General features: G+C 43.1%; 1 protein-coding gene across 6 annotated transcripts in view; it reads left to right on the forward strand.

Moving 5' to 3' along the window:
- LOC134207865 (integrin alpha-PS2) overlaps positions 1-14,579 on the forward strand; it is a 248,820-nt gene that overhangs the window by 102,069 nt on the left and 132,172 nt on the right. For all 6 annotated transcript variants that reach the window (XM_062683826.1, XM_062683823.1, XM_062683828.1 and 3 more), the window contains exon 4: positions 9,533-9,630. In XM_062683826.1, coding sequence (XP_062539810.1) covers positions 9,533-9,630 — 98 coding nt within the window. The remainder of the gene's footprint in view (positions 1-9,532; positions 9,631-14,579) is intronic.

A 14,579-nucleotide genomic window follows, 5' to 3' on the forward strand; every position in this document is an offset into this window, starting at 1 on the left:
CGAATCTTTGTCATTATTATCTCCGACAAAAACAAAGCTTTGTTGTTGGTTCTCTTTTGTCGCTTGTTTCGCAAGCGCATTTCAGAAAAAATGATTCCCTGGTCCTTACACATATCGGGCTGTGGCACGTGGCCCTTACGGGAACGGTTTAACTTCTCATAGAACTTTCGTGCGTCATTAGCGCGGTACAGTTGCTCCGTCTCTTCACGGTCTCGATCTTCCTGCTGGCGGTTTTCCCTCCGAAAAATCGAGTTTTGTCTGTTCCGCGCCCGTTTGTATAGTGCCTCGTTCACCCTCGGGTGATGTTGAAGTAATCTCGCCCATGCTGCATTCTTCTCCTCAATTAGCTGCTCACATTCGCCGTCATACCAGACGTTTCTCTGATCCGGAGCCACCGTGCCTAATGCAGCGGTTGCGGTGCTTCCAATGGCGGATCGAATATCTCTCCAGCCATCTTCAAGAGATGCTGCGCCTAGCTGCTCTTCCGTTGGGAGTGCCACTTCCAGCTGCTGCGCGTAGTCTACCGTCTTGTAGCCGCCCAATGTTTAGCCGCGGCGGACGACTCCGACGCGTGTTGTACACCGTCGAGAGTTTTGAGCGCAGACATACTGCAACGAGGTAGTGGTCGGATTCAATATTCGCACTGCGGTAAGTGCGTACGTTCGTGATGTCGGAGAAGAATTTACCGTCGATTAGAACGTGGTCGATTTGGTTTTCCTTTACTTGATTAGGTGATTTCCATGTGGCCTTGTGGATATTCTTGCGGGGGAAGAAAGTGCTTCGGACTACCATTCCGCGGGATGCTACGTTTATGTTTATGCATCGTTGGCCGTTGTCATTCGATACGGTGTGCAGACTATCCGGTCGGATGACCGGTCTATACATTTCCTCCCTTCCTACCTGTGCGTTCATGTCACCGATGACGATTTTGACGTCCCGCAGTGGGCATCCATCGTATGTCTGCTCAAGCTGTGCATAGAACGCTTCTTTCTCGTCGTCGGGTCTCCCTTCGTGTGGGCTGTGCACGTTGATGATGCTATAGTTGAAGAATAGGCCTTTTATCCTCAACTTGCACATCCTTGCGTCGATTGGCTGCCACCCAATCACACGTTGGTGCATCTTTCCCAGCACTCTGAAGCCGGTTCCCAGCTCGTTGGTGGTGCCACAGCTTTGGTAGAAGGTAGCCGCTTGATGCCCGCTTTTCCACACTGTTCTTTCCTGTCCAGCAGATTCCCTGTAGCGCTACGACGTCGAAGTTGCGGAGATGTAATTCATCGTAGATTATCCTGTCGCAACCCGCGAAGCCTAGTGACTTGCAGTTCCATGTTCCAAGTTACCAATCGTGATCCTTTATTCGTCGCTTTGGTCGCTGCCGATTCTATCTTCTATGTCGTTCGTAATGGTTGTTTTTAAAGGCGGCTTATTAGGCCTGCACAAACCTCACTGTATCTTCGGAGGGCTGTCATGTTAGGTCTGTTTAGCGTCCCACCTAACACCTGGACTTGGGCTTGTGCGCTTTGAACGGCACACGGTCGCTTTGGCGGAGCCTACTTGCGGATACATGCAGCTTTTTAAAGAGGTTTAACAGGGCCCACTGTCAAACCCCACCACATCCTAGGCAGGCGCCACAACTCGCAGATGGCCTGGGGAGGGGTCGTCAAGCCCTTGGACATAGTCCCTGCTGCCCCCACGGAGATACCTTCGGGATGAACCTTTGGAAAAAGGGAGAAATCCTGGAAAAATTTCCGGAGGAATTCCTTAACGAACTACCGTAGGAATTCCTGAAGGAACTTTCAGATAAATTTAGATAAATAAATTCTGGAGGAATTCCTGGGAGGAAATTTCGGAGGAATTCTTGAAGGAACTTCATCTGAAATTCCTAGAGAAACTTCTAAAGAAGTTCTTGGAGAAACTTCCAAAGAAATTCGTGCAGGAACTTCCGGAGAAATTCCTGGAGGAACTTCTGGAGGAACTTCCGGAGGAATTCTTGGAGGAACTTGCGAAGGAATTCCTGGAGGAACTTCCGGAGGAATTACTGTAGGAACTTGCGGAGGAACTTATGCTTCCAGCGTGAGCGAGTACTTTATGCACTATTGCTGGAATTTTAAACCAATCATACAATTTAATATATCGCCGATATGTTTTTTTACAATAGTCATCCATTTTTTTAGGATTGATCGGATCTTGGCAATTGATTACTATTAAAATATTACGAAATCTAACAATAAGATCTTCGTCAATGTCCAAAACTTTGGAAAGTAATTCAGGATTTGAATATGCTTTTCGACATACGTTTTCTGTTGTGCTGGTCCCTGCTCCACCTGCCCTGGGTTGATCAACTCGTACTCCAAATGCTTCGTACAGTTTTTCAGTAACGAGTTTTTTCCGACCAAGAAATTTGGCATTTAGATCCATCGTGATCTTCCACTTTTTAATTTCCATCCTGTAGGAAATATGTAATAAACACTCCAAAAATCGCATCCAAGCGTGCAGTAGAGATATGACGTAATGAAGAGCATCTTCGTTCGATTCGTTACCTGCTTCAAGCTTCTGTAAAGTAAAAAAAACAATGTTATCTTTATGTCACTTAAAATAAAAAAAAGTATTACCTTTATATCACTCATTACATTTGGAGTAGCTCCACAAATTGGACAGTTGGACATGGAAGAAGTATCGGTTACATAATTAAGAACTTTGCCGTCGATCATACTCATAACGAAAATAAAATCAACCAAAACAAATTCGCCATTCGATAATTGGATTTTTACTGGGACAAGCTCACTTATTTGATTTTCAATATATCTCTTGGTGTTAAGTACCATCTCTTTTGATTCTTTGATAAACTCCAGCATAATTGGCCTACAGAACCGAATGCTTTGGGGTGTTAAGTTATGCCACAAAATGCTTTCCTTGTTGTTCTGATAATAAAGTTGTATAGGAGTTGTCGTCACTGAAAAGACGTCACTGTCATCCTTTTGATTTGGCATTGATAGCGCTTGGTGGTATTTTGAATAGCCTGTAGAGCCATCCATTCCCCAGCTGCTTAAAACCACTAGTTCTGTGTAATCGTTGGTATTCATTTGTTGGACGATTTCCGCATCAATGATCTTGATGATTATTTCTGCTGTATGGTTCATGGATGCCTGTAATTTGACCTGAAAAGAAAGAAACATTTAAAGTTGGTGTACTAGAAAAACATGTGGATATTTATATCTACCTGAATTTTTGATGGTGACTCTTCGATTGACTCGGCTAAAGGGGAGCAAACTTTTTTCATGCTCTTGATTACATGGTAGCTCGGAAACCATTAAATAACTACACAATGTACCCGTTGTTAGCGTTAAAGCCGAAAACTAACTCATGATTTGAAAATGTTTCCCCCGTTCTTTTTAATGCAAGTAGGTAGATAATATTTATTAGGAAAATAAATATACCTGAGTATAGTTGGTACAAATTGTAAAATGGCACATGAACAGAGAATTATAAACAAGGTTATCGTGAAACCATTGAAAACTTTTCAGTCCAGTTGAGTAGATCAAGTTTCTATATGAAATGATAATTTTCGGTTTGTTTTTACCCATTTTCACAAAAATAATAATAAAGTGGGTAACATTTTTAAGACTAAATTTGACATTTAACAGTTCCACATTTAAAGCAGTATTTGATTTGTACGATTTTTTTTTGTTTGTGCTCGATAATTGTTATTAACAAAAAAAATCCATTTCTTTCGACTTCGTGCCAAAATGACGCTCATCCGCAGCTATGTGCAGCTGGATTCTCGTTCCGCAGATAGTATAGACCCCAAACTAAACTGTGGTGGTGGTCTCTTGAGACTGCTCGGCCCTGCTTGTTAGATATAGTCCAACTTAGACAAAAAACACATTTTTTTAAAAATTACCCATTTTTTTGGCTATTTTTTATCAACAGCATACCCATTTTAAAGCTTAGACAATTATCTTTCCAACGGTGTATTAATTTCCAAAATTGGACCGTTATTCGCTGAGAAATTTGCATTTGTTTGAGATGCATTTTTTTTTACAATTTTCACAATTTTCCTAAGTTTGATGTCTGTGGCACAATGAGTTTTCATCACAGAGGGCTGAAATTTTGGGAATCTAGGTTTGAATTATCCTTCTTTCAAATGGTATACAAGACACGTCATTCAAAGCAAGTCAATTTTTCGATTTTTGGCCACCACTTTCCCCATAGTGATCCATCGGAAAGTAGATGAAAAATAGATTACAATACATGATACCAGATCGTTTTGAATCTTTCCCGAAAAAAGTTTAGTCAAATCTTCATTTCCCATAGATAATTGTTAGGGAGACACTTTAACAGCATTAATTTCACCAAGCCCAAAAATTAAATTTTCAAGTTTCAATCATCAAAGATAGGAATCAGTGTGAAATTTAAAAAAAATACGACCTTCGCGAAACAAGCAAAACAAATTTTGAGGTTTTGTCCGGGCTTCCACCGTTGTTGGCTAAAAATGATCTATCACGCCGTCGTCGATGAAATTTTAATCGGCGCGCAAGTCTACTTTTTCAGCAGACATAAAGCAAATGTTCCACCAAATTCTTTATCGTCGAGTGGACCAGCACTCCTAGCGTTTCTTTTTCCGAGACATGGTTCGCTCCATGGCACAATTCATCAAAAATGTCAACGCCAAAGAGTTGGAAGAAGTGTTCCCCGGCGTGGAACGAGCCGTTTTGATGCAACATTATGTGGAAGACTTTTTTGATTGCGCGGACTCAGAGGAGGCTGCCGCTGAACTTATCCAGCGAGTCATCGAGGTGCATAAACACAACGGATTTAAGCTAGCCAAATTTTCGTCATTCACTGAATTCACTGGATCTAGAATCGATCGCTGAGAATGATACAAGTACCACTAGTGGCATAGTTTGGGATCTTTGCTCTGACGAGTTCGTGTTTTCGTTGGAACCCCAACATTAATTGAAGGTTTCCGAGCTGGCGAGAGTATTCCTACGAAACGACAGTTTTGGAAGTTCATGATGGGCATTTTTGATCCGCTGGGCGTGCTTAGCCTAATCACAATACAGTTGAAGATAATTTTCCGGGAACTATGGCGTCTGCAGACAGGCTGGGACTATAAGATTCCGGACGGCTTGGTTTCGAGATGGAATGAGTGGTTGAAAGAAGGTCGTGTCTCAAGGTATTTTTTCTAAGAGCTACCATCGTGTTCCGTTAAGAGTCAAGGCTATATGACTTGGAGGTCTCCGAGTGGGTGCAGCTGCTAGCGAAGGCACCTTGTAGACACGATTCTGAATCTGGTTGACCGTAGAACCGTAGGATATAAACTGCAAAAAGAGATTTCCCGGAAGGTGAAAGGATTGATCGATAGTACCGAGGATGGTTCTGGTGTGGTAAAAACGGTGCATAGGAGGGGACGGCTACCCTGCCGTAATCTGGAAAAGTGACGTAACAATCATTTTACAACATGCATGTTTTCCATTTTTCTGTTAAAGAGCTCGATGAGTAGTACTCGTAGTACAGTAGTAGTACAGGTAGTACAGTAGTACAGGTTAACACCATTTTTGGAAAATGGCGTATACGTCACTTTTTCAGATTACGCAGTACCGGAATTATCTGGACAAGCTCTTCTGACTATAAAGAACTGCAATGAAATCTGGTATCCGCTGGTTGAGTGTTTTGGTTGGATTTGATTTGTTGGCCGATGCAGAAGCAAGTAGATCATCTAGACATTAGCCCCGCTTTACCGGTGAGTTAACGGATGGGATCGCCATCTGTCGTTTGAATCAACGGTAACCACTACGCACATTTCGACAAAGGGTAAGTGGGTAGCATTACTACTCTTTATTAGTCAAAGGGGTTGGACTGGATTCCAACAATACTGTTTCAGCTATATGACGATTAGATTCATAATATATCTGCTCTAAAACTAATAAATTTGACATTTAAACGATTTTCGACATCGTAAAACAATGACCAATTCTGTTCAATAAATTAAATTTTACTTTCATATTGATACAATCCATATTAAAAATTCATCGTCTTATAATCTCGCACCATATGGTCCACCTTTAATAAGCTATTTATGAGCCATTGAACCAAATCTGGACATGTCCTCGCCGCGGTCAGCTCTGGTTGACTCACATATCACTCGCTCGTACATGCACACAAGAACAATATTTGCCAATCAGTCCATCCCGATCGCGTTTCAGCGGTTTCAGCTTCCCATATGGCTACAAGAAATCGAACCATTTGCGTAGGTGTCGTACCCCTACTCATACTCACTGCCATCGTTTTGCTGCGATCGATCACCCGTCCGTTCTCGGGAATCGCCATGAGCAAGGTAGAGTAGGTGTAACCTTGGCAACGCCTTCAGCGCCTACTGCCTCTTCTCGCTAAAAAGCGTCTGACTCAAACGGTTTTGTTTGTTCTTTGACGGCGACTAAGAAGACGAACGACGACGCAATCGCGCAGCGCAGAAGAAAAGATCTTTTTTCGCTGACGAACACCTTCCCTGACCGACGAAGAACATTAAACCACCCAGCTAAAGGTATTTATTGTGATATTTATCCGAGTCGACACTGCGCGAAACGTCGCGCCGTGTTGTGTTTACATTCCAGCAGAGCTGCCCAGTTTGATACAGCTGACGACGCTGCACAACCTCACTTTCAACCTGACCCACGTGCAGCTGGACATTTACGGCAAGTAGCAGTGGGACACTTTCCGAGGGACAACAGCATATTGCCACGGCTTGCTGCGCTTGTTACGGTCACTTTTGTTTGTCAGTTGTTTTTTTGTTTCAGTGTCGTCGTCTGGGGTTACGCTGGGTTTGTTCGAAAGTGCTGATAAATGGCTTTATTTTTGTCTACCAGTTGGTCGATTTGGGATTTTTTGTTACCTTCTTTCTATGATATGCCATGTTTTGCTTCAATAGTTTCGAAATCAACCTCTGCAAAGGTGTGATCGTGGTTTTGCATAGGCGGTGGGAACCTGTTCGAGTGATCCCACGCTTTGTTTTCAACTCCATTCAAAAGAAAGCACTAATCCTATAGGCCTTTTCATGTGACACTGCCGAGACTGCACTTGTTTACAACCGCTGAACAGGCCTGCAAGTCCGAAGCTGTCACTTTCATAGAAGAACTGTCAATTGACGATAAAATCAGCTGTTTTTAAACGTCTCGTGAAAAGGCCCATTATTTTTTTGGACTGCATATGGTGTTTTGATTTGCTGACAGTTTTAAATAGAGCTTAATTTCATAAACATGATCAAGAAAGTTTCGTTAACTAATTTGAAGAGCCGTCACATTTGTGTTCGATTTCTGACAGGGAGCAAATTATGGCTTATGTGAATTGATAGTCAAACGATAAGTTTACATCGTTTGTTTACAGGTCGCATGAGCCAAAATTTAACTGAGAAACAGCAAATATACTATATTAACAATATAGTTCACTCTGGCTGATTCCAACGGACAACACAGTAGCGACGCGGTGTCACAAAGGGCAAGCAATGTAATAAAGAGACCTTCCGAGGGGTGTTTAAAAGTAGAATGCAATATGCAGTATAACATTACGAAATAATATGCTAGAAATTATCCTTTGACCCCATTTTGATACCTTAGTTTGAAAATAAAATTAAAAAAAAATAATTCAAATAGTTAAACATTGTAAATTAAGTGTAATTTTTGCGATTATGGCACCCCTTGGCTATCGTTTTCAGGCGTTAGTTACCCTTTGTGACGCAAGATGGTGTGATTATGCTGTCCGTTGCCTAATATATGGAGATTTATGAAGTGAGCTATATTGTTAATATATAATATTTGGAAACAGAGAATGATTGTGGCCGCCATTTATCGCCCTTCGAATGCATTTGGTAGTTTCCCATTTAAATCGTGAGCCTCCATTTTTGGTTAGACATCATTAATTTTGATGCTTTTATGGGGAAATTTCACCCGCTTGTCGCTTTCATTATGACCGTTTTTTATGGATTTTGGTTTTTGACATCGCGCCATCTGTCGGTTGAGTAATTTATTCTCCAAACACGCCCTTTAGGTGCCTCGTTTCACTCACCAGTAGATAGATAGATAGCTCGCATCATCATTAATCAGAGCAATGTAGAGCAGCGCACGCCGTAGAAGGATCCCTTGAAACCCAAAATCTGTCTTATTTGTTTATGCGACGTGCTTTCCCTTCCCGTTCTGCAGGTCTGGATCAGTGCTTCCTCTCGCTGAAAGGTGGGTTGACGAACGATCTCTGCCACAAAGCAATCTCGGTAGTGCTCACATCTCACTTCAGCAGACACATTGTACTCAAAAACACACACGACAACAGCTTCCAAAATGGTTTGTAGTACCCCCTTTGGATGGGATAGCTTGCCGTTTTTTTCCTGCTTCTGTTGATCCATACTTTTTCGTTTCCAAATTTATTTTTTGAGAGTAAACAACACGCTGCCGTGCGAAAATAATCTGCTCATCGCAGTAAGCTGTGACGCCGAATTTGAAAATGTTTGCTGAAGCAACACTCCAGCCAACCAATGACCACTAGATTCGATTGAGATCGATATTTTTCGAACAATAAATATCACGAGCGAAAAGGAGAACGAAGGAATCATCGAAGATCGCACCCCAAAAGTGTATCAAATGTCACTCGCACGCGACCACGTATAGAAGATCTGGAAACCGGTCGGTGTAGAAATTGACTGCTTTTCGAGCCTGATCTCTTACGCCCGCTTTTACGTCGTTTCCGAGTTTAATATTTGCACAGCTTCGGTCGCGGTTCTTGTTGATCGCCGAGCAGATGACGGTGGAGCAGTAGAAAGAGGTGGTCAATTGATTTTGAATCGTCAAGCTGTGCCAATCAGTGTCATAAATAGCTTCTAGTCGGACTGCTCCGATTGACAAGTTGCAGATGGATTGGCTCTGGACGGCAGATGCAAATTTTAGTAAAATTACGAGTCGGAGGAATCTCAGATGTGGAATAAATGTATGACGAAGGATTGACAAGGGGCTTGCATAATTTGATGCAACGTAATTGCGTGTATCGACTGCATTATTTAAATTTGTATGATTACCAACGGTATATGATATTTGAAGAATTTACTTATTTTGTAGTAGAACACATTCATCGTGTGAATTTTCACAGCCTTTCTACACTTGATCACATTTTTATAATGTTTTAATTAAGTTTCTCTTCTAGTTTTACGTACAATTTAATTTGGTCAATCATTAGAAAGTGTCGGTATCGTAACCTCCTCCTAGCTATTTTCTGTGAATATGCTTAAAAGAATGCACTATAGTCGTTTTTTATCGACAACCACTGTCCAATTAGTTGTAAAAACTTTTCCTTTTATTGCCAATCAATTTAAACTAAGTCACATTCGCAAATAGTGCGAAACACACGTCAAACAGATTCTGCTGCTCACCATTTCAGACTTTGTTATTTTTTAGTTTTATTTTACGACCTCTCTTAATCGTGTAATCAAAAGTATTAAATCGCTTCCTTTTCCCCTTTTTCTCTTTCCGTTTTCGTTCCAACCCCAACGTAGGCAACTCGTTCAACGACAAACACGAGCAAGTGGACACCAAATCGAACCAATGGTTCGGCGCAACGGTGGCCAGTGCCGGCGTGGACGGACCCCTGGTGGTAAGTAGCCCCGATGTGCTTTCAATAAATCTGTAAATGCGCTGTAGTGCGCACCTAGTAGTAGTTGTCGACGAGAGGCAGGCCGGTTCTCTGCGGTTTCTGTGGTTTTAACGAAACGTTAGACATCAATCAACAGTTTGTATGCGCCTCGGTCGGATCAACTAGTCGTCCGGACTCCACACGGTTCGTTATTGGGCGGATCCTGTATTGTTTCGATGGCGGTAATTTGTGGTAAACTGTTGAACCGGATTCATTTGAGGCTATGTGACCTGTTTTGTGGCGACACTGATTAATAGAGTCTGTAGAAATAATGGGCCTTGGGAGCAAAGGTTGCCAGGAAATTGCTACAAAGCTTGAGGAATTTGAATGGACATTCTTTCTGGGTGTATTAAAATAAATCTTCAATGTACTTTTTTGACGTACTAACACAGCTAGTTTGTGAAAGAATCATGGAAAATGACAGATTCGATTATTTCTTATTTTTCTAGTCATAATGTTTGAACCACAAGTGGTAACATATTATTCAATATTTCTTTAAATTGAAAATCAATTTCTTACTTGCTTTCACATTTAAGCTATGGAACGAAGACATCTCATACCATCCGATCCGTTCAGTTTATTAAGTGATGAATGATGATTGGTCAGTCGTTGGTAGTGGGGTCGTACACTTATTACGTAAGCTTTTTTTCTGGATTTTTCGAACCCCCCTCCACCCATGTAAGATTTTTTTTTCATACAAATGATTTTTTATTTATTTGAATCGTTAGATATTTACCGAACCTCCCCCCCCCCATAAGTGCTTACGTAATATGTGTACGGCCCCTAACTTTGCTTTGCTTAGAGGATTATTGTTCTCTCCATGGCCCTTTGACGTCACAAGAACTGGCGCTGTCTTATATACATCCTTGTTAGACCTCCTACCACGTACATTCTCATACAAATATTTATGAGACTTAACGACGAGATCTCCGGCGTACGCTACTTCTCACTATTTGTAAGTGATATTCCACTTCGAAAAATTTTCGCAGTCTATATTATTCAATAGCATATAATTACAACGAGATAATTCCAAAGGATTTTTAGTAGAATTTTTGGTGGTAACTTGAAAATGGTGTGTGGCGCAGGCTTGTGAATCACAAGCTGTATCAAGTGTACAAAGGAAAAAATATAATGAATCGTATAAGTTACGGAAGACTTCAGTGGGCTGGTCACTTAATCCGACTGACGAAAACAAAGGTATTGCAAAAACAATAATCAACAGAGAACGCGTAGGCCTAGAACACGTTGGCACCACGCTATGGAATTAGACCAGAGGACCCTTAACGTTTGGGGAAACTCCAAAACTGATTCCGTTTGAATTCCGACACGAATTCCGTTCGGAATTCGACACAAATTCCGTTGAGAATGTGACACGGATTCCTTTAAGAATTCGATACGGATTCCGTTGGGAATCCAACACGGATTTCGTTGGAAATCCGACACTGATTCCATTGGGAATTCCACACGGATTTTGGCAATCCGATATGAATCCTGTTGGCATTCCTACAAGGACTCCGTTGTGAATTAAACGCGGATACCTTTGGGAATCCAACGCGGATTTTTTGGTGCCGGTTTCTCAACGGATTTCCGTTGAGAATCCGACGTGGATTCCGATGGAAATCCGACACGGATTCCGTTGGGAATCCGACACTGATTTCGTTGGTAGTCCGACGCGGATTCCGTTCGGAATCCGACAATTTTTGGAAATCCGACAATGAATCCGTAGGGAATCTGACATGGATTCCGTAGGGAATCTGACATGGATTCCGTTGGGAGTCCGACATGGATTTCGTTGGTAGTCCGACACGGATTCCGTTGGGAATCCGACATGGATTCCGTTGGGAATCCGACATGGATTCCGTTGGGAATCCGACACGGATTCCGTTGGGAATCCGACACGGATTCCGTTGGGAATCCGACACGGATTCCGTTGGGAATCCGACACGGATTCCGTTGGGAATCCGACACGGATTCCGTTGGGAATCCGACACGGATTCCGTTGGGAATCCGACACGGATTCCGTTGGGAATCCGACACGGATTCCGTTGGGAATCCGACACGGATTCCGTTGGAAATCCGACACGGATTCCGTTGGAAATCCGACACGGATTCCGTTGGAAATCCGACACGGATTCCGTTGGAAATCCGACACGGATTCCGTTGGGAATCCGACACGGATTCCGTTGGGAATCCGACACGGATTCCGTTGGGAATCCGACACGGATTCCGTTGGGAATCCGACACGGATTCCGTTGGGAATCCGACACGGATTCCGTAGGGAATCCGACACGGATTCCGTTGGGAATCCGACACGACACGGATTAAGTTGGAAATCCGACACGGATTCCGTTGGGATACCGACACGGATTCCGTTGTGAATCCAATACGGATTCCGTTTTGAATCCGACACGGATTCCGTTGTGAATCCGATACGGATTCCGTTGTGAATCCGATACGGATTCCGTTGTGAATCCGATACGGATTCCGTTGTGAATCCGATACGGATTCCGTCGGGAATCCGATACGGATTCCATTGGGAATCCGACACGGATTCCGTCGGGAATCCGACACGGATTCCGTTGGGAATCCGACACGGATTCCGTTGGGAATCCGACACGGATTCCGTTGGGAATCCGACACGGATTCCGTTGGGAATCCGACACGGATTCCGTTGGGAATCCGACACGGATTCCATTGGGAATCCGACACGGATTCCATTGGGAATCCGACACGGATTCCGTTGGGAATCCGACACGGATTCCGTTGGGAATCCGACACGGATTCCGTTGGGAATCCGACACGGATTCCGTTGGGAATCCGACACGGATTCCGTTGGGAATCCGACACGGATTCCGTTGGGAATCCGACACGGATTCCGTTGGGAATCCGACACGGATTCCGTTGGGAATCCGACACAGATTCCGTTGGGAATCCGACACGGATTCCGTTGGGAATCCGACACGGATTCCGTTGGGAATCCGACACGGATTCCGTTGGGAATCCGACACGGATTCCGTTGGGAATCCGACACGGATTCCGTTGGGAATCCGACACGGATTCCGTTGGGAATCCGACACGGATTCCGTTGGGAATCCGACACGGATTCCGTTGGGAATCCGACACGGATTCCGTTGGGAATCCGACACGGATTCCGTTGGGAATCCGACACGGATTCCGTTGGGAATCCGACACGGATTCCGTTGGGAATCCGACACGGATTCCGTTGGGAATCCGACACGGATTCCGTTGGGAATCCGACACGGATTCCGTTGGGAATCCGACACGGATTCCGTTGGGAATCCGACACTGATTCCGTTGGGAATCCGACACGGATTCCGTTGGGAATCTGACACGGATTCCGTTGGGAATCCGACACGGATTCCGTTGGGAATCCGACACGGATTCCGTTGGGAATCCGACACGGATTCCGTTGGGAATCCGACACGGATTCCGTTGGGAATCCGATATGAATTCCGATGGAAATCCGACACGAATTCCGATGAGAATCTAACACGGATTTCGTCTGAAACGGTTCTGTTGACGAGCACGGATTCCGTTGGGAATCCAAATTTTATTCCGTTGGGAATCCGACCTGGATTCCGTTTGGAATTCGACATGGATTCCGTTTGGAATCCGACACGGATTCCGTTTTGAATCCAACATGGATTTCGTCTGGAATCTGAAATGGATTCCGTTGGGAATGCGACATGGATTCCGTTGGGAATCCGATACGGATTCCGTTGGGAATCCGACACGGATTCGCCTAGGTCTTTGCCAATTATATCGAGTCGCATTATCTCTTATTTTGTTCGTAATTATTGGTTTTCCTGGCGGCTTATTGGGCCTGCGCAAACCTCCTGTCTCGTCGGAGGGCCGTCGTGTCAGGTATGTTTTGTGTCCCACCTGACACCAGGACTTGAGCTTGTGCGCTTTGAGCGGCACACGGTCGCTTTGGTGGGGCCTACTTGCGGATACATGCAGCTTTTTATAGGAATTTAACAGGGCCCACTGTCAAACCCCACCACATCCTAGGCAAGTAGCAAAATTGATTGTTGAATGGGCTGTCATTTCGATGGCTGGCGATAACTATCACATTTGTTTAGTCAACAATAAATTCGGGTTGAATTCATAAAATGTTTGTAAGCCCTCAGATAACAAATATGTTTGGCGAGTTTTATCCATTGTTTTGTTAAGCAAGCAAACTATTTTTCTGCGTGTTTGAGAATAAAAAGACAGAAACATTTTTTTTAAATTTGGTTTTCATGCGAGTTTTTTGAAATTTCAGGTGAATTTATTTTATTTTGATTTGTTTTAGTGCATATTGTTTTACAAACTCCTACGTATAAAGTTTTTCTCTATCTGGAATGGTTTAGAAGATTGGATTTTTCAAATAAATTCTTCTCAAAAATCACTCTCTCCCTTCTCATAAATCACTCAAACAATTTTTTTGTTAAATATCTTGGCTGTGCATATGCACAGCATATGTTTCGAAATGGACAAATTGATATGAAATTTGCGAAAAAGAATCCACGCGTCTTGGAGGGACTCGAACCCTCAACCTCCTACTCTCTAGATAGGCGTGATAACCCCTACACAACAAGACCACTTAAAGATCACGTTTGCGGAAAAGCCATCAGAATCCGAGTACCAACCTCCACCTCGGTTAGCTCTCTTTTTTGCAAATTTCGGATGCTTGATTTGTCCAATCTCCACATTGTAGAATAAAGATAATGTTACGAATAAAATAATGAAAATAAACTGATTTGTCGCTTTAGAATAATAAAAATATTATTAGTAATAAATTAATTGAAATTAATCACAAAAGTTGTTCATTGGTTTGACGTCTCTTCCTATACCGTTGATAATTTACTTGGGGTGTGGCCTAAAATCGAGATCCTCCTAGCTGTCTT

The sequence above is a fragment of the Armigeres subalbatus genome, chromosome 1, assembly GCF_024139115.2.
Source record: "Armigeres subalbatus isolate Guangzhou_Male chromosome 1, GZ_Asu_2, whole genome shotgun sequence".
Lineage (NCBI taxonomy): Eukaryota > Metazoa > Arthropoda > Insecta > Diptera > Culicidae > Armigeres > Armigeres subalbatus.